This window comes from Terrapene carolina, unplaced genomic scaffold (genome assembly GCF_002925995.2).
Source record: "Terrapene carolina triunguis isolate 2854851 unplaced genomic scaffold, T_m_triunguis-2.0 Scaffold93, whole genome shotgun sequence".
In the NCBI taxonomy this organism is placed as follows: Eukaryota; Metazoa; Chordata; order Testudines; family Emydidae; genus Terrapene; species Terrapene triunguis.
The window spans coordinates 98,923-124,014 of NW_020664444.1; the positions used below are offsets into that span (position 1 = coordinate 98,923).

The 25,092-nt window shown below is 40.2% G+C and overlaps 1 protein-coding gene across 4 annotated transcripts in view; it reads right to left on the bottom strand.

Moving 5' to 3' along the window:
* UNKL (unk like zinc finger) overlaps positions 1-25,092 on the bottom strand; it is a 121,656-nt gene that overhangs the window by 93,200 nt on the left and 3,364 nt on the right. For all 4 annotated transcript variants that reach the window (XM_026650630.1, XM_026650631.1, XM_026650628.1 and 1 more), the window contains exons 3-4: positions 14,266-14,442; positions 7,037-7,170 (exon numbers count right to left, since the gene is read on the bottom strand). In XM_026650630.1, the coding sequence (XP_026506415.1) occupies positions 7,037-7,170; positions 14,266-14,442 (311 nt within the window). The remainder of the gene's footprint in view (positions 1-7,036; positions 7,171-14,265; positions 14,443-25,092) is intronic.

Consider the following 25,092-nt stretch of genomic DNA (forward strand, 5'->3'; position numbering starts at 1 on the left):
GCACTATACCAATATCAACGTAACCCATATTAAATGGAGTAAAAACTGGGTTAACTGATGGATCTCAAAATGTAATTGTAAATGGGGAATTATCATCCCATGGGATGTATCTAGTGGAGTTATACAGATAACTGTTTTTGGACCAATGCTATTCAGTATCTTTATTAATGATTAGGAACAAAATATAAAATTTTACTGGTAAAATTTGAAGATCACAAAAAGATTGGTATAGGATGGTTTTAGAATAGAAGGGGTAAGGTTAGTTTAGCCATGTGCTTTGCAGCTTCTGCAAAATGTAGGTGGTTAACAAATGTAATAACATAAGAACAGCCGTACAGGGTCAGACCAAAGGTCCATCTAGCCCAGTATCCTGTCTACTGACAGTGGCCAATGCCAGGTGCCCCAGAGGGAGTGAACCTAACAGGTAATGATCAAGTGATCTCTCTCCTGCCATCCATCTCCATCCTCTGACAAACAGAGTCTAGGGACACCATTCCTTACCCATTCTGGCTAATAGCCATTAATGGACTTAACCTCCATGAATTTATCCAGTTCTCTTTTAAACGCTGTTATAGTCCAAGCCTTCACAACCTCCTCAGGCTCAAGTTGACTGCGCTATGTGAAGAAGAACTTCCTTTTACTTGTTTTTAACCTGCTGCCTATTAATTTAATTTGGTGACCTCTAGTTCTTGTATTATGGGAATAAGTAAATAACGTTTCCTTATCTAAGAGCTTGAAAATAATAGGTTCAAAAGTTAGAAGGAATGTAGCATCTAGCAAAACAAGTGTTGGGAGGATGCTGAGTTTGTAAAGTGGCTAATGAGATAAAAGAATGTTATTAGGAAAAAGGCCTCTAAAATTATAGGAGAGGGTAACAAATCGGTTCTACCGAACAAAAAAGCAGGTTTTGTGATAAACTGATAGCTACCTTTAACATACCCATGTTATCGGACATGTGTAACAAGATAAACAAATAAACAAAACAAATTAAAACAAATAAAAGGAAGTTCTTCACACAGCACACAGTCAACTTGTGGAACTCCTTACCTGAGGAGGTTGTGAAGGCCAATCCCCCCCTGCTCCCTGACTGTCCTCTCCAGAGACCCCCACCCCCACTCCTAACCACCCCGCCTGGGATCCCACCCCCTATCCAACCCACAGTGTTCCCTGACTGCCCCCACCCCTTATCCAACCCCCCTGACCCCGGACCCCTTACCATGAGATGAGGCTCCTAGCCTCCCCGCAGAGCCAAACACTGCCCCGCAGGAGCACGCAGCCCCGGGACCCAGAGCGCTGCGTGCGCAGTGGCATGGCTCCAGAGGAGGGGGGAAGGCGGGGGAGGGGCCGGCGGCTTGCTGCGCTCGGCCGGGCGCTCCGGCCTGGGAGCGCAGACCCCACGGCTTGCCACGCCGGGAGAGTGGAGCCATTTGCCCACCCTGTATTAGGGTGTGCCTGGGCACACCCAGCACACGCCTATGATAAGAATGGCCTAATTGGGTCAGATCAAAGGTCCATCTAGCCCAGTATCCTGTCCTCCAACAGTGGCCAATGCCAGGTGCCCCAGAGGGAATGAACACAACAGGTAATCATCAAGTGATCCATCCCATCGCCCATTCCCAGCTTCTGGCAATCAGAGGCTAGAGACACCATCCCTGCCCATCCTGGCTAATAGCCATTGATGGACCTATCTTCCATGAATTTATCTAGTTCTTTCTTGAACCTTGTTAAGAGTGTTGGCCTTCACAACATTCTCTGGCAAACAGTTCCCCAGGATGACTGTGCGTGGTGTGAAGAAATACTTCCTTTTGTTTGTTTTAAACCTGCTGCCTATTAATTTCATTTGGTGACTCCTAATTTTGTGTTATGAAAAGGAGTAAATAACACTTCCTTATTTACTTTTTCCACACCAGTCACGATTTTACCCAGCCCCAAAGTGGTCAAAACCTGGTTTTCAGATAAGATGATGACATCAATTATTTGTTGCACTGTATAAAAGAACCAGGCTTGCGAGGAGTATTTATGAGATCCCATCTGATCATGCAGCAGCAAGCTGTATGAAAGGGTTATCTCCTTTCCTAAGTACTCTGATCAAATGTTTATGAATGTGTGTTATTGTGTGGCTGTAGGAATTGCTTATTGCTTAAACAACTGTATAAATACCATTTGGCCTTTACATTTAATAAAGGAATTCATGGTTGAGCTGATGTCATAGTGATATCTTTTATACTAATTCTATAACAGTAATTCCAACAATTGGTGAAATGGTAAATGATGGTAGGGACTAGTCAGTTATACGGAATTATATGGATCATGTAGTAATGCAGACTCCTTTGAAAAAACATGCATTAAATACAGCCGAATGCATACATCTAAGAATAAAAAATTTAGGTCACACAAGAAGCAGGACTGTATCCTGGAATGCAGTGATGCTGAAAAAGAATTAGAGGCCATGGTAAATTTCCAACTAAACATGAGTAAGGCTGCGAGTCTTTCACAGAGGTCACAGAAGCCACGGATTCCGTGACTTTCCGGGACCTCCGTAATTTCCACAGCTGCAGCAGCTGACCCCAGGTCCACCCGAGTAGCTGGGGCAGCCCTGGGGCCAACTGCACCAGCCGCTACTCTGGCAGCCCCAGGCAACTGGGCCCGGGCGCTGCCCCAGAACAGCGGTCCAGAAGCAACAGTGGCACCCCGGGAGAACCCCTCCCCGCACCCAGCACCTAAGATTTAGTTAGGGGTATTTCTAGTAAAAGTCACGGATAAGTCACTAGCCATGACTTTTTGATTATTGCCCATGACCTGTCTGTGACTTTTACTAAAAATACCCGTGACTAAATTGTAGCCTTAAACATGAGCTCTCGGTGTGATGCTGTAACTAAGAGGTTAAGCATCGTCCTTGAATGTATAATGAGGGGAATATCAAATTAGGAATACTAATCAATCATGCTTAACCTCTTAGTTACCATGGTGAGACAATTTCTGGAATACTGTATTCAGTTCTGGTGTCCTCGCTTCAAAAAGCATGTGGAACAATGGGGAAGGGCTCAGAAAAGAGTTACGAGAACAATTCAAGATCTGAAAAATTCTGCTTTACAGTGAAAGATGAAAGACACAATCTATTTAGTTTATCCAAGAGAAAGATAAGAGATATCTACATGGAGAAGAGATTTTTCATAGATTTGCAGTTTTTAAGGCCAGAGGGGACCATCGTTTAGCCTGACCTCTGTACAATACAGGCCATGGAATTATAACTAGTTACCCATGTACGGAGCCCTGGTGTTGAACTACAGCATATCTTCCAGAAAAGCATCCGGTTTTGATTTGATGACATCAAGAGATGGAGAATCTACCACTCCCTTTTGGTAGTTTGTTTGAATGGTTAGATCACCCTCACTGTTAAAATATTGTGCTCAATTTTTAGTCTGAATTTGTCTGGCTTTAACTTCCAGCCTTGTTGTCATACATTTCTCCTCTAGCTTAAAGAGACTGTTAGTAGCTGGTATTTTCTCCATTGAAGGAAATTATACACTGTAGTCAGGTCACCTCTTAATCTTCTTTTTGCTACGCTAAACAAACTGAGCTCCTTCAGTCTCTCACTGTAAGGCGTTTTTCCAATCACTGAATCATTTTTGTGGCTATTCTCTGCACTTTCTACAATTTTTCAATACCTTTTCAGAATGTGGACACCAGAACACGACAGTATTCCAATACCTGTCTCATTAATGCTGTACAGAGAGGTAAAAATCACCTCCCTACTCCTACTTCCCTGTTTATTATATACCCAAACATTAGCCATTTTACTCACAGCATCATACTGGGAGTTCATGTTCAACTGTTTGTCCACTAGGACCCCTAAATCCTTTTTAGAATCCTGCTTTCCAGGATACAATCCCCCATTCTGTAGGTATGGCATGCATTCCTTGTTCCTGTTATCGTGACTCTTGGGTTCCTGTTATCGTGACCTGATGATTTTTAAATGTTTTTCCCTAGTAGAAGCTGTGGAAAGTAGTTCATCATCCTCATGTGTTATCAGTACCTCATTTCAGCTCTTTCCAAATACACAACAAAAATATTTAGACACTTCAGGCTTATCTGCAACATTATTAACAATTCTCCCATTTCCATCGAGAAATGGGCATATATCACTGTTAAGATTCCTTTTGTTCATATTATACTTGTGTTCTTACTGTTCTTAGCTCTGCTAGCCATGGTTTTTCCACTGTAGCTTTCAGTTTCCTTTATAAATTTCTACACTTTATAACTAGTATTTATGAATATACATTTTTGACAGTAGACAGCTCTTTAATATACTGTAAAAAGGAAAAACATGATCCAGCTAATGGAAGTTGAAGCTAACCAAATTCAAACTAGAAATAATGCTCAAATTTTTTAACAGTGAGTGTAATTAAGCATTGCAACAATTTACCAATGGATGTGGTAGATTCTCCATCACTTGAAGACTTTAAATCAAGACTAGATAGCTTTCTAAAAGATATCTATAGTTCAGCTAGATATTACAGTCTCGATGCAGAAATTACTAGGTGAAGTTCTTTGCCCTGTATTATTCAGGGAATCAGGCTAGACAATCAATGGTACCTTCTGGCCTTAAAATCTGTTAATCTAGTCCAGTATTCTCTCTCCGATAGTGGCCGGCACTGGATGCTTCACAGGACGGTGAAGGAACCACTGCAGCAGACAGGGTGTGGGATAATCTGCCCCCATTAGGTTTCATCAAAACTCTAAGAGTTAGAGATTAGTTTAGTTTAAACCCTGAAGCATGAGATTTAATATCCCTTTGAAACACTGTGTTAGCAACAAACAACAACAACTCTGGATATTCTTGTTAATCATATAAATGTACAGGCCCCACAATTCTCTGCAGTGAAGACTGATCCAAAGAAGTCATTTAGCCTCTAAGCAACATCCGTATCTTCCTTAATTGCTCTCTTTAGCTCCTGGTGATCCAGGAGGCTAATTATTTTGCAGGTTCCTGCTTCTGATATACTTAAAATAATCCCTTGTTTGTTCTACACACTTACCTATTTGTTCTTCAAAATCCATTTTAGCCCTTCTAATTTCCTCTTATATATCACTCGCTGTAATTTATACTCCTATTTATTGATTACACTAGGATTAGGTTTTCAAATTTTGAAGTATTATGTTTGGCTTCTCGAACCTTGCTACTCTGCTACAGTGGTTTACACCTTGTCTTCCAGGCTCCCCTTTTGTCCAATGGGCATGCCTTCTGAGACTATTATTATTTTGTTTTAAGTAGCAACCATGCCACTTTGCTTTACGTTTGACTTTAGGGCCTTTTTGACTAACCACCTCATTGTATTGAGATCTCCCTTTCCAAAGTTTAACGTCATTAAGTCACTTTTTGGTACATTACTCCCCACAAAAATCTTGAAAATTATGTTGTGGTTAGTATTACTTTAGTAGCTTGGCTACTGTTATTTTTTGAATCAACTCCGGAGTGTTATTTATTTGGAAACAGCCACTCCTTTTGCGTGCTCTGAAACAATCTGTTCCAAAAACAATCAGAGTTCTGAGAAATTTTTTCTCTCAGCCTTGTTCCATTTTGCCATTTCATCTGTTTATATGCACGTACACCTCTATCCCTATATAATGCGACCCGATATAACACGAATTCGGATATAACGTGGTAAAGCGGTGCTCCGGGGGGGCGGGGCTGCGCACTCCGGTGGATCAAAGCACATTCGATATAACGCAATTTCACCTATAACGCGGTAAGATTTTTTGGCTCCCGAGGACAGCGTTATATCGAGGTAGAGGTGTAGTTCAAGTCTATTCTATTCTAACTAGTTATTTGGCCCCAATGCTATAGTATCTGAGCACTTCACAGTCAATTTATTTATCATCACAACACCCCTAAGGGGACTACTGTTATTTTCATTTTACAGATGGGGAACGGAGATACAGAGAGACTAAGGGACTTGCCAAAGGTGGTCTCTGGGAGTTTGTGGGTGGGGCAGTGAACTAAATCCAGGTCTAGAAAATCCCATGATAACACCCTAATCCCTGGACCTCCTTCTCTCTCCACTTATTTTGTTAGATTTTTCTGCCTGTGATCTCTCTGAACACAGTGTGCTCAATTTCCTTTTCTTGATAAAGAGGCTTATAGTAAAGCTCCACTAATATAGTTACTTTCTTATATCTTGGAATTCATAGTCCTTATAGATTTAACTGTGTGGTCCTCTCCACTCAGAATCTTTCTCTTGCCCAATTTTATAGAATTCTTTAGATACTCACTACTCCCCTCATCTGTCTTTCCTGTATAATTGTCTTCCCCTTTCATAGTGTAAATAATACAAATCTACCTAAAACAAAGAAACAAAACACTTTACTCTTGAAGACCAGAGGTACTGCAGTAGTTTGTGTTCTATCGGTTCCAAAGTAGCATTTGGGTACAACCACTAGTGTTCTGCCGATTTTAAAAATTCATGGCTATGTAATAAATGACACCAATACCGAAAATCACAACCAGACTAAAAGCTTAAAGAAAACTAGAGCAATTGGGCTTATTTTAAGTGATCTGTCAAATTACTAAATTTACAGTAATATTAGATTTTAAAGAACTCACTCAAAGCCTAAAACAGGTAACATGTATTTGTTTTCTGGTTCTTATTAATCAAGTTAAGCAAAAGAAGCGTCCTTTAAAAGTTGACTTCAGTATCATTTGACACAAGACAGTTTTCTTACTGACTTTAAATCAGGAAAACATGTATCAATTGCCTCAAAATAGCCACATTTGTACTGAGTGAATGAAAAAAGAGTTGGTTCAAAAGAAACACTTGCAATAGAAAGGAATTTCCAATATGTAATTTGAATATAAATAGGCTTGACTGCATGATTTTTTTTTCAAACATCCATATTATTATTGTGTGTATATACACACACACACACACAATCACTCCTTTATTCAACATGACTTTTGAAACTTCTCCAATAAAAGTCCAAATAGGTCTAGACAGATATAGAAACAGTGATGAGAAGACAAAATATAGAATATTACCCAGCCACCTCGGATCCTCACTAAGAATTTTTTCAATCATTGCTTGGCTAGCTAGAATTCCTGGCTGTAGGTCAGGGATGTTTTCTCCACCTCCTAGCTGCCCATTCTGTAAGGCTTCCTGTGCCTGGAGTTCCCTGAAATGGAGAACAGAAGATAATTTTACCATACTGTGTATCTTCATTAAACTTCCTAACTGTGGATGAAATCCTGGCTTTATTGAAGTTAATAGGAATTTTGCCACGGACTTTGTGAGCCTGGATTTCATGCCAAGTCTCACAAAGCCTTATTTGAAAAACTCAAATTGTCTTGACTTGGCATTGTTACATGAACTGAAGCTGTAGAAAGCATCACAACAAAGGATAATTATATATGTTAACAAAGGGATAGGCACAAGGCAGAAAGCCATAATAACTGGTGCACAAGGCAGAAAGCCATAATAACTGGTGTGAGGTACAGTTGCATCTAACATCTTAATCTGATAAAGAGGAATGTCAACAGCACACTAAATAAATGTACAAATGACATTATATTGGACAATGTTGCATGTATCCAAGAGATAGCAATAATGCAAGAGGGACTAAACAGGTTAAAAATATGGCAGAAATACAAATACAGCATAAATAAGAGATTATTTTAGACAAAAATAAGCTAATACAATGTGGCAAAACAAAGATTTTCAATGGCAGAAATTTGGAAAGCTACAGTGATAATGAATGGCAAGGCTGATACAACTTTCTGATGGGATATTGCAGTTAAAAGCTAACATGCTTTGTGGCCCTTATATTGACACATCATATCTTGGACAGGAAAAAATATAATCCCTTTCTCTACCATTTCTATGACACCCTACCTATTATTATTTGTACTCTGGTAGCAAATAGGGGTGCCCAATCATGGTCAGGGTCCCCACTGTACAAGTACAAAAAAAGCCCTGTTCTAAAGTGCTTACAGATTTACAATTTTTATTTCTGGGCACCTCACCAAAAATAATTATGTTTATTGTTCTCTACAATATATTTGGAAGGAATTCTTGGGGGAGCAATAAAAATTACTAAGCCAGAAGGAGCAGCACATAAAATGTAAATACAAATGTTATGTGACTGAATGCCTATTTAAAAGGGCATTTAACAACAGTTTTCACATACTGGATTCGAAGGGTATACACAACAACAAGGAAGGAAGAAAAGTTACTCACCTGTAACTGGACCTTACTTATATTATTAGTAAGCATCTCCACTCTCATGGAAGGTGCAGTCACATTCCATCAAGCCCAGACCACTGTAGAAACTCCTACCATTAAGGCACAGCACAAATTTCTTCTAGAGCAATGGAATATCCCAGGCAGGGTCATATCAGGAGGAAATGTCATCCCACATATTCTCAGTTCTCCCCATGTGAATCTTAAGAGACTCCAGCTACAAGTAACTAGCTATTTTCTCCTTCAGGTATCATTGTTATAGATCACAGAAATGTAGGACTGAAAGGGACCTCAATAGGTCATCTAGTCTAGTACCCTGCACTGAGGCAGGGCTAAGTTTATCTAGGAAATTAATTTGCAAACTGGACACCATCAAATTAGGCCTGAATAAAGACTGGCAGTGGATGGGTCACTACAAAAAGTAATTTTCCCTCTGCTGATACTCACACCTTCTTATCAACTGTTGAGAATAGGCCACTTCCACTTTAATTGAATTGGCCTCGTTACCACTGACCCTCCCCCCCACACTTGGTAAGGCAACTCCCATTTTTTCATTTTCTGTAATATATAGCTGCTTACTGTATTTTTCACTCCATGCATCTGATGAAGTGGGTTTTTGCCCACGAAAGCTTATGCCCAAATAAATTTGTTAGTCTCTAAGGTGCCACAAGGACGCCGCGTTGTTTTTGCTGATACAGACCAACACAGCTACCACTACGATCTAGGTGTTATCTTTGATTCTATCCTCTCTTTAGACCCACACCTCCATTTCTAATTCTTGCTGATTCTTCCTACACAACTTCTATAAGATCAGATCTTTCCTCTCAGTCCACACAGAGGAAACTCATCTCTCATCTTAAATATCAGAGAGGTAGCCGTGTTAGTCTGGATCTGTAAAAAGCAACAAAGAGTCCTGTGGCACCTTATAGACTAACAGATGTATTAGAGCATAAGTTTTCGTGGGTGAATACCCACTTTGTGCGTCTGACGAAGTGGGTATTCACCCACGAAAGCTTATGCTCCAATACATCTGTTAGTCTATAAGGTGCCACAGGACTCTTTGTTGCTCTCATCTTAACTATTTCAGCTTCCTGTTTCTGGCCTTGATAAACTCAGTCTTGTCCCCGGCAGGTGTATTAAAGACACTGCTGCTAGAAGATCATCATCATTTCTTAATGCACTGATTACATCATTCTTCTCTTTGCATCCATCTACTAGCTCCCTGTCCTCCATTCCAAAAACAAGCTTCTTGTCTTTACCTTTAAAGGCTCTTTACACCTTAGATATGCCCTGTCTATCAACTCTAATATATTACCATCCACTCACTAGGACGGATCAGTTTAAATTTCTTTGGTACTTCTTAGTTATTTTCTTAAAGAAAGGCTGATTCTCACTGGTTGGGGACATTTAAAACATGTTGATTTGCAACTAAATATAGCCTTTACACCAAATGTGATGCTTCTTTTTGCTAACCAGGAGAATATATTATATCTATACACATTTAAGCAATTATATTGTTTAATCACTTGATGATTACCTGTTCTGTTCATTCCCTCTGGGGAACCTGGTATTGGCCACTGTCAGAAGACAGGATACTGGGCTAGATGGATCTTTGGTCTGACCCAGTATGGCTGTTCGTATGTTCTTAATTCACATTTTTCCAGATTCTTAATTTTTGTATTTTTCATTATGTTAGAAAATGGAGAATGATGCATTTCTTATTTACTAAATGATTACATTTTGCACTTGTGATTCGTGTCAAGCTCTATTTGGAAGGAAATTCAAATTCAATTCAAAATGAAAAAAATCACAGCAGTTAAAAAAAATTAAACTAAACTATCCTACATGTGCTGGATACATAAGAGGAAAAGATTATCAAAAATGTATTAAAGTATGTTTTGTATTTAAAACTAATTGATTAATTAAACAAAGAGAATTATATGTAGTTAGTAAATGGAGCTCATTGTTTCTGGTTACTATGTCCTTCAAGATTTTAGAACTAATAGATCTCATCCTCTCACACCTAGTTTTTATTCAGAGATTAGAAGAGAAAAACAAGCTTTTTCAACTCCCAATTGGTTTCTTAACTTTGAATGAACTAGCTGAATAAACTGAAATGAAGAAAACGTTCTCCCTGCACCTGCAGAAGAGGTAACTGCTGTCAAAAGCTGATTTAGCACTTCAACAAACGCTGGTTCCAGGTGCTTAGCCAGTGATTTTCACCAATTCAGCAGTTTGACTTACTTTAAAACTTGGCAGCAAACATGTACATACTGCTTAATAGTTTTTCTATTTACGTGATTTAATAGATTATAATAAAGTTAGGCCTTAACATAAATTGTCAACTTCAAACTTAATTTTAAATAGTTTTTTTAAGTAAACCTGTATTTTATTTAAAATAGAAAATCTGATTTTTTTATTTAAAAAAAAAAATAATCAAATTTTTATCCACCCTGCCACACACATCTCCATTTTATCAACTATTCCATCTTTTACACTCATTAGTACAATTTGCCCTCAAGCACCAATGGTGCTTTCTCCCATTCCACATCTTATGTATGGGAGAAGCGCCACATAAAAATCCATAAAGCTACCACATTATCCTCCTGAAAATCTTTTCAGAAGTGATATCTACAAAACACCCAACAACAGCTGGACAGCTAGCATGCTGGGCAACTGCTTATTGCTCTAAATATGATCATTTCAACACTGCCTTGTCTCTCCCTACCCCATTTGTCGTTGTATCCACCTGTTGCCGTTTCTCATATGCTAAGCTTGTCAACTCTTTAGGGCAGGGACTCTCTTTCATGTTACAGCCTAGCAAAATGGGGCCCTGATGGCTGTTTCTAGGCACTTCCACACTACCACTATCCCCACTGAGGAGGAGGCAGAAAATTTCACCACCACAGAAGAGCAATTTGGCCACTGAGTCTTTCAACATACATTAACCTCCCAACTCCTTATACATCCCCACAAACCCATATCCCACACATTCTCTTGACTTCCCCTCATTGCCATCAGCTACTCCAATCCCAACCTGGCTCCTAACCACATCCCCACTCTCCTACCCCTACACCCTTCCCAGTCATCACCTCATTGCAATAGTTTTTTCTCTTCAAAACCTCACATTATCCCCATTTCCCTCCACCCTCCAAAATGCCCATTCCATCTCCAAAGAGATAGCAGCTCCCACGATGCCATCATTTCCTGATCCTGGCTTCCCTGAGACCTGAATCTTTCTCGGTGACACTGCCTCTATAGCTGCTCTCCTCTTACAGCGGTCTTTCCCTCTCTCACACTCCCCATCCTGAATCAGTTCCAAAGGAACATACTGGAGTGGCAGGCTTCTTCTCTCCCATTCCTCCCACTTCCAACTCATCCCCATTCACACACACCTTCCTCTTTTTGAACAACACTCCACCCAACTCTTTTCTCCTCTCCCTTTCCGTGTAGCTGTCATCAACTTCCCATCTATCCCCTCACACCTGGTCCTTATACAACTTCCAATCCATCAATATTAAGGATTATTGTTCTCAGCCCACTCCTCCCTATCCTCTTTTTCCTTCTCCTCCACTGATATGATCATTGTTAACTCCCTCCACCCTGCATTCGCCACCTTTTCCCCTCTCTCACACTGCAAGGTTCACCCTCCCAACCCCTACCTCTGGCTCCCCCCCTTTTACACACACACACACACACACACACACACACACACACACACACACACACACACACACACTCACTCTTCCTCTGCTCCGGTTTCTACACTCATGGAAGTCTATTGTTAAAGTCCCATGCCTATGCTGACTTCCTCCACTACAAATTCATTTTTATTTACCTTTCCCTTCTTTCTGAATAAGCAGCAACATTATTCCTCCACGCTCAATTATTTCCACGCTCCCAGTACCAGCTGCCTATTTACCATTTTTCACTTCCTCTAAAAATCCTCTCCCCTCCTGCCAGGATCATCATCTTCAATAAAAAAAATCCCAAGAACTTGATGTGACCTCTACCCTCTCTCCCTTACCTCTCCCTTCCTCCATTACCTGCTCACAAACCTCTTCCTCTTCAACAAAGGCTGACTGATTCCTTGTTTTCGTCCTCTACACCTTCCATTCAACCAAGTAATCCTATCTCCTCCCATTTCTTGACCTCCACAACTCACCCCTGCCGTCACTCATCTCCTCCAGAATACAAGCATATATTAGGTTATGTTCTTTGCAGGGTAGGTTGCATTATTTGGCCTCTTTGTGCAAATGAATTGTGACCGTCTTTATTTAATCACATTTCACATAGTATGTTTTCAACAGGACTCCTGCCTCATTCAGCGCACAGGATAGATTATGAATGAGACAGCACTGTGGTTAATGAGACTATTGTCTATAGGAACTCTACTTCATCGGCAGAAGACAAGAGAAGATGTGACAGGAACAAAGCAGGGGCCTACAGGAAAACAAAGGAGGCTCTTGTAGTTAATACAGTGAACCAATTTAGCCACAGATTTACTATATGACGTTAGGAGTCACTTAAACCAAAAAGTGGACAACTAGTTGTATGTACTCCATTTTCTAGGTGCATAATTTGAGACACCTAAGGCCTGAGTTTCAGAAGTGCTGAACATTCGTAACTCCAGCTAAAGCTGGGGGAAGATGCAGGTGCTCAGTATCAAACCGTAGGGCATCTCAAGTTGGAAATCCAATTAATGAAGCATTTAGCAGTCACTTTCGTGAATTTTGGCTTAAATATCACTGTGCTTCAGTTCTCCATCCACAAAACTAGAATAATAATGCTTCTCTACACACACTAGAGAGGTTTTGTGAAGTAAATTCTTTAATGTCTGTGAGACACTCAGGTACCACAGGGATGATCACAATATAAAACATGACAAGGAAATGGAATATACTGTAATCATTATGAGGTTTGGTATGCAGAAAATAAGGCATAGCACCACATGGTGAATAAGGAGGGTAAAAAAAATACTGAATTGCTGTCTCACTCATGGAGCGCCATCTATCCTGCACACTGAACGAGGCAGGAATCCTATGGAAAAAATAGTATGTGATAGATAATTGAAACAGTATGTGATCATGCAGAGATGCAAGGAATTCTGTGGTAAGGTGGGAATTAAAGGTCATGTTAAATTATATGAAATTATTCAATAAGCTTGAATGTTACAGAAATAATTCTGGGAACAATTCAGCAGCAGAGCAGTGAGCCTGAAGCTGTAGGCAGGAAACAAGGAATAACACGAGGGATGGATTGCAGAAGGTAGTGGTTGCCATTAAAGGCTCTTAAATCCTGCAGGAGCAGAGCTCCATCCCTATAGAGCTCAGAAGGCTTGGCTGGCAATCATCACTTCCTATAAGAATCCCACTGTTTATCCCAAGCCAGTGCATCATCCCCTTCCTCTCATCCCCTAGTATTTCAAAAGCTGGTTCACAGTCACAAATAATGTTCATCCTCCTTGTTATCCTGAATCACAAAGCATCACCCTTTGGCTGCCACCTAATCTCACCTTTAAAAGGCAGCAACAGAGACCACTGACATCTCACTTATTGGGGGAGGGGAAAAGGGACAACAAAAAAATCAAAAATCCCAAATAAACCATGTACAAAGGAGGCAAAAATATCACGAACACAAGATGAGGAGCTGAAAGATAGCATCAAAATGACCATTTTTGTGAATTTAAGCAGCACAAGCAAATCTACACAGCATCATGGCAAAAAGGTAAAATATTCAGCCTTGTGCACTCTTAAGTGCATTACATGCAGAGTCCTTCATACGTGGATACGTTACTGTTGCTCTAAAAATGTTAATATTTTAATTTCCCATTGTTTTTACATTTGCAATTTTAACATTGCATTAATATAAGTTTTTACATTTACAGTAATAATGTCAGAAAGTTAATTATACATTTGATTGCAAAGTTAATTGTATTTGGAGACAGAAAAGTTTAATGTCTACAGACTGGAATGTTATAGGACAATGGTCTCCTGATAACGAGGACTGAACGTTAAAAATAAAAGGATACCTTATATCATATACTGGTGGTCTAAGGTCATGAGGCCCGTGAGCAAAGGCACAGTGGAGTCCATTCTTCACACAGTGGCCCCGAGCATCTGTTTCATGAATACATGTTCCAGTCTTGTAATATCTGAGATGGTATTTTCTTTCTGTATCCCCTGTTGTTCGATGCAGATAAGGACAACTACATAATAGAAGGAAACAATTATGGAGCACCACTGCGCAGTGCTTAGAGGATTGTGTTTAAACTCCTAACCGAACATTTTGCTGTCCCTTTCCTTCTTATAACTTACTTGTAACATTTTGGGAATGCAATTCAGACCAGAGAGAATTTGTCTCACCCCCTGCCCTGTAACTCTGGGTGCCTTAAATGCTCTGCTGCAATGGTTCACAGCCCAGACACTAGCAGCCAGTAGACAAGCATGTAGTTCCCTGAGCATGTGTGCGCTGTGCAGTCCTGGGTCAGTGCTCTGACCCTAGTAGTGTGCCTGCAATGGAACAGCTCCACACTGGTCTCCACCAGCCTTAGTTACTACTTGCAGAGTGACATCCAACAAACACTCAGTCCTGAACTTCCCCAAAACCTTCTGCTCTAAAGTGTCCATCCTTTTCCTGGAACACTCAGAGAAATAAGAAGATTTGTTGCTCCCTTAAAGAGACAAAAGTACAGCTTATTACTTTAATTAGAGTTAATTACTTCAATTCAAATACAGCACCGAGTTGGTTTAGATCAATGTTTCTCAACCTTTTTGTGCTGGCAACTCCTTTTGGACTTAAAAATTGTGGCCCACCAACTAAAAGGGCAGGCATTAGGGGGTGCCAAACAGGGCAACTGCCCAGGGCTCCACAAGCTAAGGGCAGGTCTTCACTACCCGCCAGATTGGCGGGTAGTGATCGATCTATCGGGGATCGATTTATCGTGTCTTGTCTAAACGGGGATAAATCGATCCCCGAACACACTCCCCGTCGACTCCGGAACTCCAGCTCGCGAGAGGCAGAAGCGGAGTCGACAGGGGAGCGGCAGCGGTCAACTCGCCGCCGTCCTCACGGCCAGGTAAATCGACCTAAGATACGCCGACTTCAGCTACGCGAAGTTGCGCATCTTAGGTCGACCACCCCAGTGTAGACCTGGGCTAAGTTACACACTTCAGACCCGCCGCCATGGCTGAAGCATGCAACTTAGTTTTGTGGGGTCCCAGACAACTGCCCTGCTTGCCACCACCTAATGCCGGCCCTGCATTTGCCCACCCCCTCCCCCAGCCCATCCTGCGACACCCCCCCCCGGGGGTCACGACCTCCAGGTTGAGAAACCCTGGTTTAGATCAAAAGTAAAACAAGTTTATTAACAAAAGAACATAGGTTAAGTGATACCAAATAGAAGAAATTGAAGGTAGAATGGGTTACAAATAAACAAAAGTTAAAATATGCTTTCTAATAACTAAGACTTAACCTAACAGGCTACAGATTTTGCTCAAGGTAGTTTTCTCAGCAATCATTTTCTTTCCAGCCATGGCTGACTTTCTGTCAGTCAGGACCTTCCACAGAAGTTCAAGGTGCTGGTTTCCCTTGTCTTCCTAGATCAGCAGTTCTCAAACTGTGGGAATGCTGGTGAAAGGGACAAATTTTCCAACTTCACTCAGCTCTTTGTTTTACTTTTTGTCCTCAAGGGTCAAAACCCGCTCTCACTGAATTTAAGAGCATGGAAATGAGCACATCTTTTGGAATTTTGTGTGGTTTTGCATATTAAAAATAGTTGCCTTAACAGTTTAACTGAGCATCACGGGATGGCACAAGCTATCTTAAGCTTGTGCGTGCGCTAAGATAATAAAGGACAGTGGATGTTGATTTTACATATGTTTAAATGCCAATCATAATACTGCTGTAGCTCAGAGGCGGATTAAGATTTACTGGGGCCCTGGGCACAAAGAACATTTGCCCCCCGCCCTCATCACACGATCCCATCCCCTGCTCCTCCCCAAGATCCCACCCAGTGGCCAGGCCGAAAGCCGGAGCTGGGCTGTAAGAGCTGCCCAGGGAGCCCGGGCTGCTGTGGGGAGCACTGGACCCTCCACCTGTCCTGGACAGCACACCTGGGGGTTGGGGACACTTGCCCAATTTTGCCAAAACTGAGTTCAGGGGGGTGAGTGATGGGGCTCGGGCCAGCCCCGCGAGGAGGGGGGGCCGCTTAGGCCCGCTCTGTGGAAGGTTGGAGCAGGGGCTCGGGTCAGCTCCATGGTGGGAAGGGAAGCAGCTCGGGTCAGCTCTGCATCTGGTGGGGGGGGTCGGGGGGAAGGGGGCGGCTCAGGCCAGCTCCACGTGGGAGGGAAGGAGGGAATACGGTCATCCTAATGGCCCAGCTCCGGTTTCCAGCCTGGATGGGGGCAGAACCTCAGGGGGGAGAGGAGGAGCAGGGGGGCAGAGCTACAGTTCCTGCACGAGTGCCCCCCCATACTTCTATACAGGTTCTGGCACTCCTGCAGGCCCCCAAATCCAGGATCAGCCGTGAAAAGCAAACGATGCAAAAGGATGCAATCCTTCTTAGATTCAATTTAATGATCCTGCTGGGTTTTGTGGGAAATGTTCTGCATATGAGTAGCACAGGTACAGTGCTCCACTTTTGTGGGAGTTGCAGTACACAGGGAAGACAGAGAACACCACTGCCCCCATCAAAAGAGATTTTTCCCTGTGCTGGTCCCACCGAGGGCTCTTCCCACACAGCCTAACAGAAGCAAGAGCCTGAAGCTAGCCAAACTGCATACATTTTCCTTGCTTGCTGTTGCTGGCATCATAGGCACAATTCCAGCAGAGTGTCAGTAAAAAAAATGCAGACTATCCCTTGCAAACATAAACCCATGCATATATTGTTCCCCCTTTTTAACCCAAGCAGCTAGTCAAAATTTGGGGCTCTGGGGATGTTCCAGCTGGAAGCAGAAATTGATGGAGTCTGGTATTTTCTTTGAAGCAATCTTGTTTATTTAACATGGAATGTATGAAATCCTGGGTCTCTGAATGCAGAAGGAACCAAAAACAAAAGGAACAGTTTCTTAGCTTACAGCCTCAGAGCCTCTTTTGCCCACACCAGACCCAAAAGCTCTCTCTCTAGCTTTTTTCAGAGTCACACTGTGCTAGTCTCCTGCTTGGCTTTTTTGTCTCTGTCTCGCTCTCTGTTCTAAGTTTTCGTGTGATCTCTCTTCTCAAACACACATACACAGGCAGCTTACAGTTACGTTAATCGAAGGGTGAGTTCACACCTATCAATCTGAATGGGATTTTAAGTCAATCCATAACCAGGTTTCACCCAGCTCATAACAATGTTGTATAAATAAGCAACACTATGGTAATATATATGCAATGACCATGGACAGATACCACGGACAGTCATCAGCAGGGGTCAAACCCAAGGCACCCAGCACCAAAGGCAAATGCGTCTACCACTTGAGATAAAAGGAGTAGGTTCACAGCTGTCAGTAAGAAGTAGGCTCTTATCCTCACTTAATATTACATACGCTAAGCAAGAGCATTAAAAACAAATTACACATACAAAGAAGGAGTTACAATTGCTGCTGATCTTCCATTCCAAGTTTCCTGAACTATGTACAAAAATCTCTACTTCATTAGAAAAGTGTAATGTTTTGCTTAAACATAAGCCAATATGACATAGCTTTAAACAAGACCTGTATTTTATTTTATATGGCAGATATTAAACCATCACCTAACTATAAGGTTGCAATCTGATAAATATAGCAGGTAAGAATTAGTGTTAGACAACACTAATAAAAATGTTTGCCTGCTTACATTGCAATGACAACAGTTATTATGAGACTATTCAGGGTGAATGCTCCTCAGAAAAAACAAGCTGATAAAAAAGTGTGTTTGTTAATCAAAGCTGCTTTATATACAACATTTCTACATTATGAACCAAGCTGAAAAAATATGAAGTTATACTAAATGCTAACTTGAAACCACTGTACTCTGTATCATAAGTTTTACTGGAGTTGACAGGGTTTTTTTAAACTTAAAAGCAATTGTTTTCAGCATTCTGATCATACACAAGGCAATTTAGACATCACACTTTTCATACAGTTTAGTACACATACTGTGAAACACAGACATGACCACTAACGCTTAGCACACTAACTGCTACAGAAAGGAATGTGTCACCTCTAAGTTTTCATATTGTAATAACTGACACAATATCATAACAAACATTTCAAAAAGAATTTTTCCTCTGAGCTGAAAGTAAAATAAATTCCAGTCTAAACGGCAATTTAAACTTTTAAAAAAAAGTGTTTTAAGACAACAGCTTATAAAGTATTCATCTTCAACTGTAACTACAGCATTACTAGCCTTCTGCTTCAAGAAGACTTTACAATTGCTCAAAGCAAATATCAATTTAAACATGTTACAAAATAGTTCACATTTTAGGAAGAAGTCTAAAGCAATGAGATGGTGCTTCAGTTGAGCTCTGCAGTCAAGAATACTATTGTTCTATATACATGTTCACAGAGATGTTAATGCTGTACTAAATGGGAAGATTCAAAATTGCCCATTTCACATGCACTACTATTCTTAAATATTTCCACATAATTTCTCAAGCAGTCAATAACATGGCAGTTTGTTGCAAATTAAAATGCGTTTGTGTATGCTTAAATTGTTCTACTGCTTATTTTTGCACTCTGATAACTCAAAACATGTTAGACTTTGATCAGGCTGCAACTTTAATACGTCTTAAGAAATCGGATTTAGAAAGAACAGTAGGCACCTAGTGAGTGTCATGTGAACTATCATCTGCCTTTCCACTAAGTCTATTAAAAAGTGAAAAGTTTCTGATATAAATATGGATACAGCTGCAGCTCTACATAAAAAAATCTGTCAGTTATTGTATTCGACATTTAAATGTGTGTTTGCTTGATTACATACAATACAGATATAAAAAAACCTCTTTAAATCTTCTAGTGGTCATTGAAAGAACAGAAGTATTTTATTAAAAAGTATTTTCCACAGACGATGCCGAAAACTAGGCACCTAAATTCATACCATGCCTAAATATAGATTTTAGGTGTCTAAAGTTAGGCATCTACATTTGAAAAAAAGTGTTGACTTAACTGTGTAAATTACAAATACATGCACATTTCAATATTGCATTGAAATACTGAGGTCCTTATTACATTCATTTTGATGTACAATCAACTTGGTTTCTCTATTTTAAAAAAAGAGAAAATTAAATGCAAAATTTTACATTAGACACTGTTGAAATATTAAACTTAAAAAAAAATCAGAAAATTCAACCTTATAACATAAGAACGGTGTCATAAACAGACAGTTAAGGGTTAATGCCTCTTTTACCTGTAAAGGGTTAAGAAGTTCACCTAGTCTAGCTGACACCTGACCAGAGGAACCAATGGGGGACAAGATTTTTCAAGAGGAAGGAGGGAAGAGTCCTTTGTTCAGTCAGTTCATTAAGTTTTGTGCGGGAGAGAAAAGATCCAGGAATCAGCCTCCTATCAGGGTAGTGAATATTAGAGAAGGAATAAATTAGATTATATTTATTTTCTTTTGTGACTTGTCTTTTTGCATAAGAGGGAGATTTAAATTGGGTTTTTCTTTTGTGTAACTTTAAGGTTTTGCCCAGGGGGTCTCCTCTGTGTTTTGAATCTGTTGTTTGTGAGAATAGCTTGCATGCTAATCTCCCAGAGGTTTTCCTTTCACCTTTCTTTCTTTAATTAAAAGTCTTCTTTTAAGAACCTGATTGATTTTTCCTTGTTTAAGTTCCAAGGGGGGTTGGATCTGGACTCACCAGGAATTGGTGGGGGAAGGGGAAATTAAACTCAAATCCTGCCAGGAAAGGGGGGGATGATTAATTTCTCCTTGTTTTAAGATCCAAGGGTTTGGATCGGTGTTCACCAGGAAATTGGTGGAGAAGTCTCTCAAGGCTACCCAGGGAAGGGTTATAGTACTTGGGAGGGAGATATTTTGGGGGAAAGACAGAGTTTCCAAATGACTCATAAATGCTTTGGTGGTGGCAGCATACTAATCTAAGCTGGTAATTAAATTTAGGGGTTCTCATGCAGGTCCCCACATCTGTACCCTAAAGTTCAGAGTGGGGGTGAAACCTATGACAAACGGCCATATCATTTCAATGGTCCAACTAGCCCAATATCCTGTCTCTCACAGTAGCCAGTGCCAGATGCTTCAGAGGGAATGAGTAGAACAGGGCAATTTTGAGTGATCCATCCTCTGTCATCCAGTCCCATCTTATGGCAGTTGGAAGTTTAGGGAAACCCAGAACATAGGGTTGCATCCCTGGACACCTGGGCTAATAGCCATTGATGGACCTATCCTCCATGAACTTATAAAAATCTTTTTTGAAGCCAGATATACTTTTTGGCTTCACAACATCCCATGGCAATTACAGCTGTGACAGCAATCACAACATGATTACAACGCATATAAATATGTAAAAAATTTATGCCACCTATTATATTACAATTTATATTGCGTATAATCATTAATCATTTAGATATGCAAAAGTTATTTTGCTTCTCATGGATCTTCCAATAGCCCCAATTAACAACTTCTACTCTAAGCTGCTATTATTAAAGAAGTTATTCAAAATCTCTTGCAGTAATTACCTAACTTTGTATTTAATAACATCATAAATGATGTAGATATTTCACAGGAAACACACAGAACATATGATCATGCCCCAAATTGTTTACAATCCAACATGCAGAGCCTATATATAGGATTTGTGACCCTGGCCCAAAGAGCTGACAATTAAAGTGCTCATCCTACAATTTTAAATGCCCCTAGGACGCAGTCCTGTAATCAGATATTGCAGATGGACTCTTGTGGAGCCCCAGTAAAGTCAATGATGCTCTTAAATCTTTAGACACTTAAATCTGATTGTAAACATGCACCTAATTTTAAGACTACTCATACACACACACAACCAGGATCTAACTATCTGACGAACCTGATCAGTGAAAACAAAACTGTCACCAGGAAGTGAAGGACATGGATTAAAAGATATACAATTACAAGGTTTGCTTAAGCTAAGCAATGTTACATCCTGATCGTTCAATTTTTTTTTAAACTGTGAGAAAACTTTTTCTATGTTTACTGAAACTATCCAAACACAAGCACTACTTAGACTACTTCATAGATCATTAAATTAGATCACTGCATATCAAAAAGGGACACAGCAGCTAACCAATATCAAAAGCTGGGGTTTTTTTTAAATCAAGTCAGAGATTATGCTCTACACATAAACAGCCATTAAATCAAAACTTTTTTTTTTAAAGTGAGTAGTATATTTTCATAAATATATTATAAAATGAAACACAAACCATGTAGGATCTTACAAATTACATCAATGACAGCGGATATTTTGACCTTATTTTCAATATACACTAGTTGTCCATTTCTCCCAAAAACCTTCATATTTTTTATACTGTCCTTCACACATGAAACATTCTCCCTAAACAGATCGAAAAAGCCACTATACAGTCCTTCAAAACCCTCCTCAAGATCCATTTCTACCATGACACTTACAGTAAACCACTCAGTGATAATATCTTGGCAGGTGGACAGACAGCAGGAGTTACTGATATTGGCTGGGATTTTCTGAAGAGGCCATTGAAGTTAGGCACACAAATCCCATTGAAAGTCAACTGCCATTTTCAGTTTATTTTTTTAGTTTATTTTGATTCAAGACCTGCTAATTGTTGCATATGTGGTATATATAACTACATGTTCCAGTCATTATTACTCTTGTTCTCCTTTGCCCATCCTCTGCATTCATCTATTACATCTTGCCTTAATATAGGGCTAATCCCGAAAACACAAGTATGTGAGTAATTTAAATGCACATTAATTTGCAGGATCAACCACTTAGACTGCAATATGGGTCTGTATAGCACCCAGCACAATGGGGCCATAATCTTGATTGGAACCTCTTGGCATTAGTGTAATGCATGTAATAGTACATTTTAATAGATATAAGTGACGACTAACAATTCATTAGATAAGTAAATGAAGTTTTTATTATGGACTGATTGATACATCCCTTCAACAGAATATAAAACTTACTTTTAGGCAAAGGAAAATCAAGAACCAGTTAAAAAGGAGAAAAAGCACACACTGAAATGACCAAATAGTTAAAAACCTAAAATAGTGTGAACATATTATTGGCAGAAATCATCACACCAAACACTGTAAACAGACAACCAAACTTTACAAAATTAAAACTTATTAATGAATGTATATATAATTTAGAAACTTCGATACACAAATCTCCACAGACATGATTTTACCTAGAATTAGATCCCAGAAAAAAGCCATCACCATTCAGAACTAATATTCCTGATATTTCTATCAGAAAGTTTAATAATTATAAGCATGTTCCTTATACATTTTACATCTCAAAACCAATTCATATTCCTAAACTTTGCATCACAGGAGGGAAAGATATTACCTGCTGCATTGAAAACACACCTATAATATTTACAGTAGATAAATTTTATGGCTAACTACAGCCAGAAAAGTAATTGAACTAAACGTTAACAGAAAAGCAACTTCTTACATATCAGATGTGCTTTAAAATAATCATTACACAAATACAGTCTTTAGGTCCTAATCCTTCATTAGGATTTGCTAGCACTGATTCCTATACCCCAAGCAGGGACACTGCACAACTGCAGAAGTCTGCACTAGGTGGCCCTAAACAGTACATATTTATAAAAGAGCATAATTATAAAAGAACAGTAGTGATGTTAGGATGGGGGGGTCTATTATAGACCACCAAATGAGGAAGAGGAAGTGGGTGAGTCATTCTACAAGCAGGTAACAAGATTAGCTAACACAGATGAGCTACTATTAATGGGGGATTTTAACTTCCCTGATATCTGTTGGAAGACTATTACAGGAAAACATAATATGTCCTGCAAATTCTTAGCATATGTAGGGGACTGAGGAAACAAGTAGGAGTCATCCATTTTGAATCTGGTTTTGACCAACACAGATGAATTAGTTGCGAACGTGAACGTGGTCAGGAACTTGGGAGGAAGTGATCATGATCTGATCGAATTCAAGATCCTATGAAAAGGAGGACATGAGAACAGCAAAACAAGGACAATGGACTTCAGAAAGGCGGATTTCAACCAACTCAGAGAAATAGTATGCAAGGTCCCATGCAAAGACTAATTAGGTAGAAAAGGAGTTGAAGGGGGCTGACAGTTCCTAAAAGATGTAATACTAGAGGCTCAACATCAAACTATTCCAATGCAGACGGAAGATAAGAAGAGCCACAGGAGGCCAATGTGACTGCAGAAGGAGCTATTTAGCTATCTAAAAACCAAAAGGGAAACATGCAGGAAATAGGAGGGGAACGTCACCAAGGAAGAAGATATGCGAATAGCATGAGCGTTTAGGGACAAAAATCAGGAAAGCCAAGGCAAAGAGTTACAGCTGGCAAGGAATGTTAGAGACAACAAAAAGGGGTTCTTCAAATATGTCAGACAAAAAAGAAAGATCAAGTGTGGGTTCACTGCTCAGTGGAGAAGGTGAGCTGGTAATGGAAGATGATAGGAAGGCAGAGCTGCTCAGTGCCTACTTTGATTCAGTCTTCTCACAAAAAACAACATGTGACCGGCTAACTAGCCAAGTTACTACAGACAATAAAGGGAAAGGGATGAAGATCGGGATAAATAAAGAACACGTCAGAGATCTTCTGACTAATCTGAATGAATTCAAATCAGTGGGGCCTGATGCTATTCACCCCAAGGTACTGAAAGAATTAGCTGAAGAAATCTCAGTGCCACTGGCAATAGCAATAATATTTGCTAACTCATGGATGACAGGAGAGGTCCTGGAAGACAGGAGAAGGGCTAACGTAGTGCCCCTCTTTAAAAAATGGGGGGAAAGGAGGAGCCGGGGAACTATAGACCAGTCAGCCTGACTTTGATACCTGGGAAGCTACCAGATCAATGGATAAAACATTCAATTTGCAAATACCTAGAGGATGAAGGGGTAATCAGTAGCAGCCAGCATGGATTTACTAAGAACAAATCATGCCAAACCAGCTTAACTTCCTTCTTGACAAGGTAACTGGTTTGATGGATAGGGGGAATGCAGTGGACATAATATACCTGGACTTCAGCAAAACTTCTGACAGTCCCACATGACAGTCTCATAAGTAAGCTACAGAAATACAGGCTTGGTGGAACTACCATTAAGTGGATACATAAATGGTTAAACAACCACAAACAAAGAAGCAACAGAGGGTCCTGTGGCACCTTTAAGGCTAACAGACGTATTGGGAGCATAAGCTTTCGTGGGTAAGAACCTCACTTCTTCAGAGGAGGAGATGGCAGGAGGGGATGACAGGAGGCCATAGGATGCATCTGAAGAAGTGAGGTTCTTACCCACGAAAGCTTATGCTACCAATACGTCTGTTGGTCTTAAAGGTGCCACAGGACCCTCTGTTGCTTTTTACAGTTTCAGACTAACATGGCTACTCCTCTGATACTTCACAAACAAAGAGTAACTATTAATGGAATTATGTCCGATTGGCAGGAGATCTCAAGTGGAGTTCCACAGAGATCTGTTCTGGGTCCGGTGTTGTTGAACATCTTTATTAATGACCCAGATGTAGGAATAGAGAACATACTGATCAAATCTGAAGACGACACAAAGCTGGAAGGGGAGGGTTGCCAACACTTTGAAGGATAGAGCTAAAATTCAGAGGATTCTTGATAAATTGGAGAACTGGGCTATAGACAACAAAATGAAATTCAGCAAAGACAAATGTAAGGTGCTACACTCAGGGAAGAAA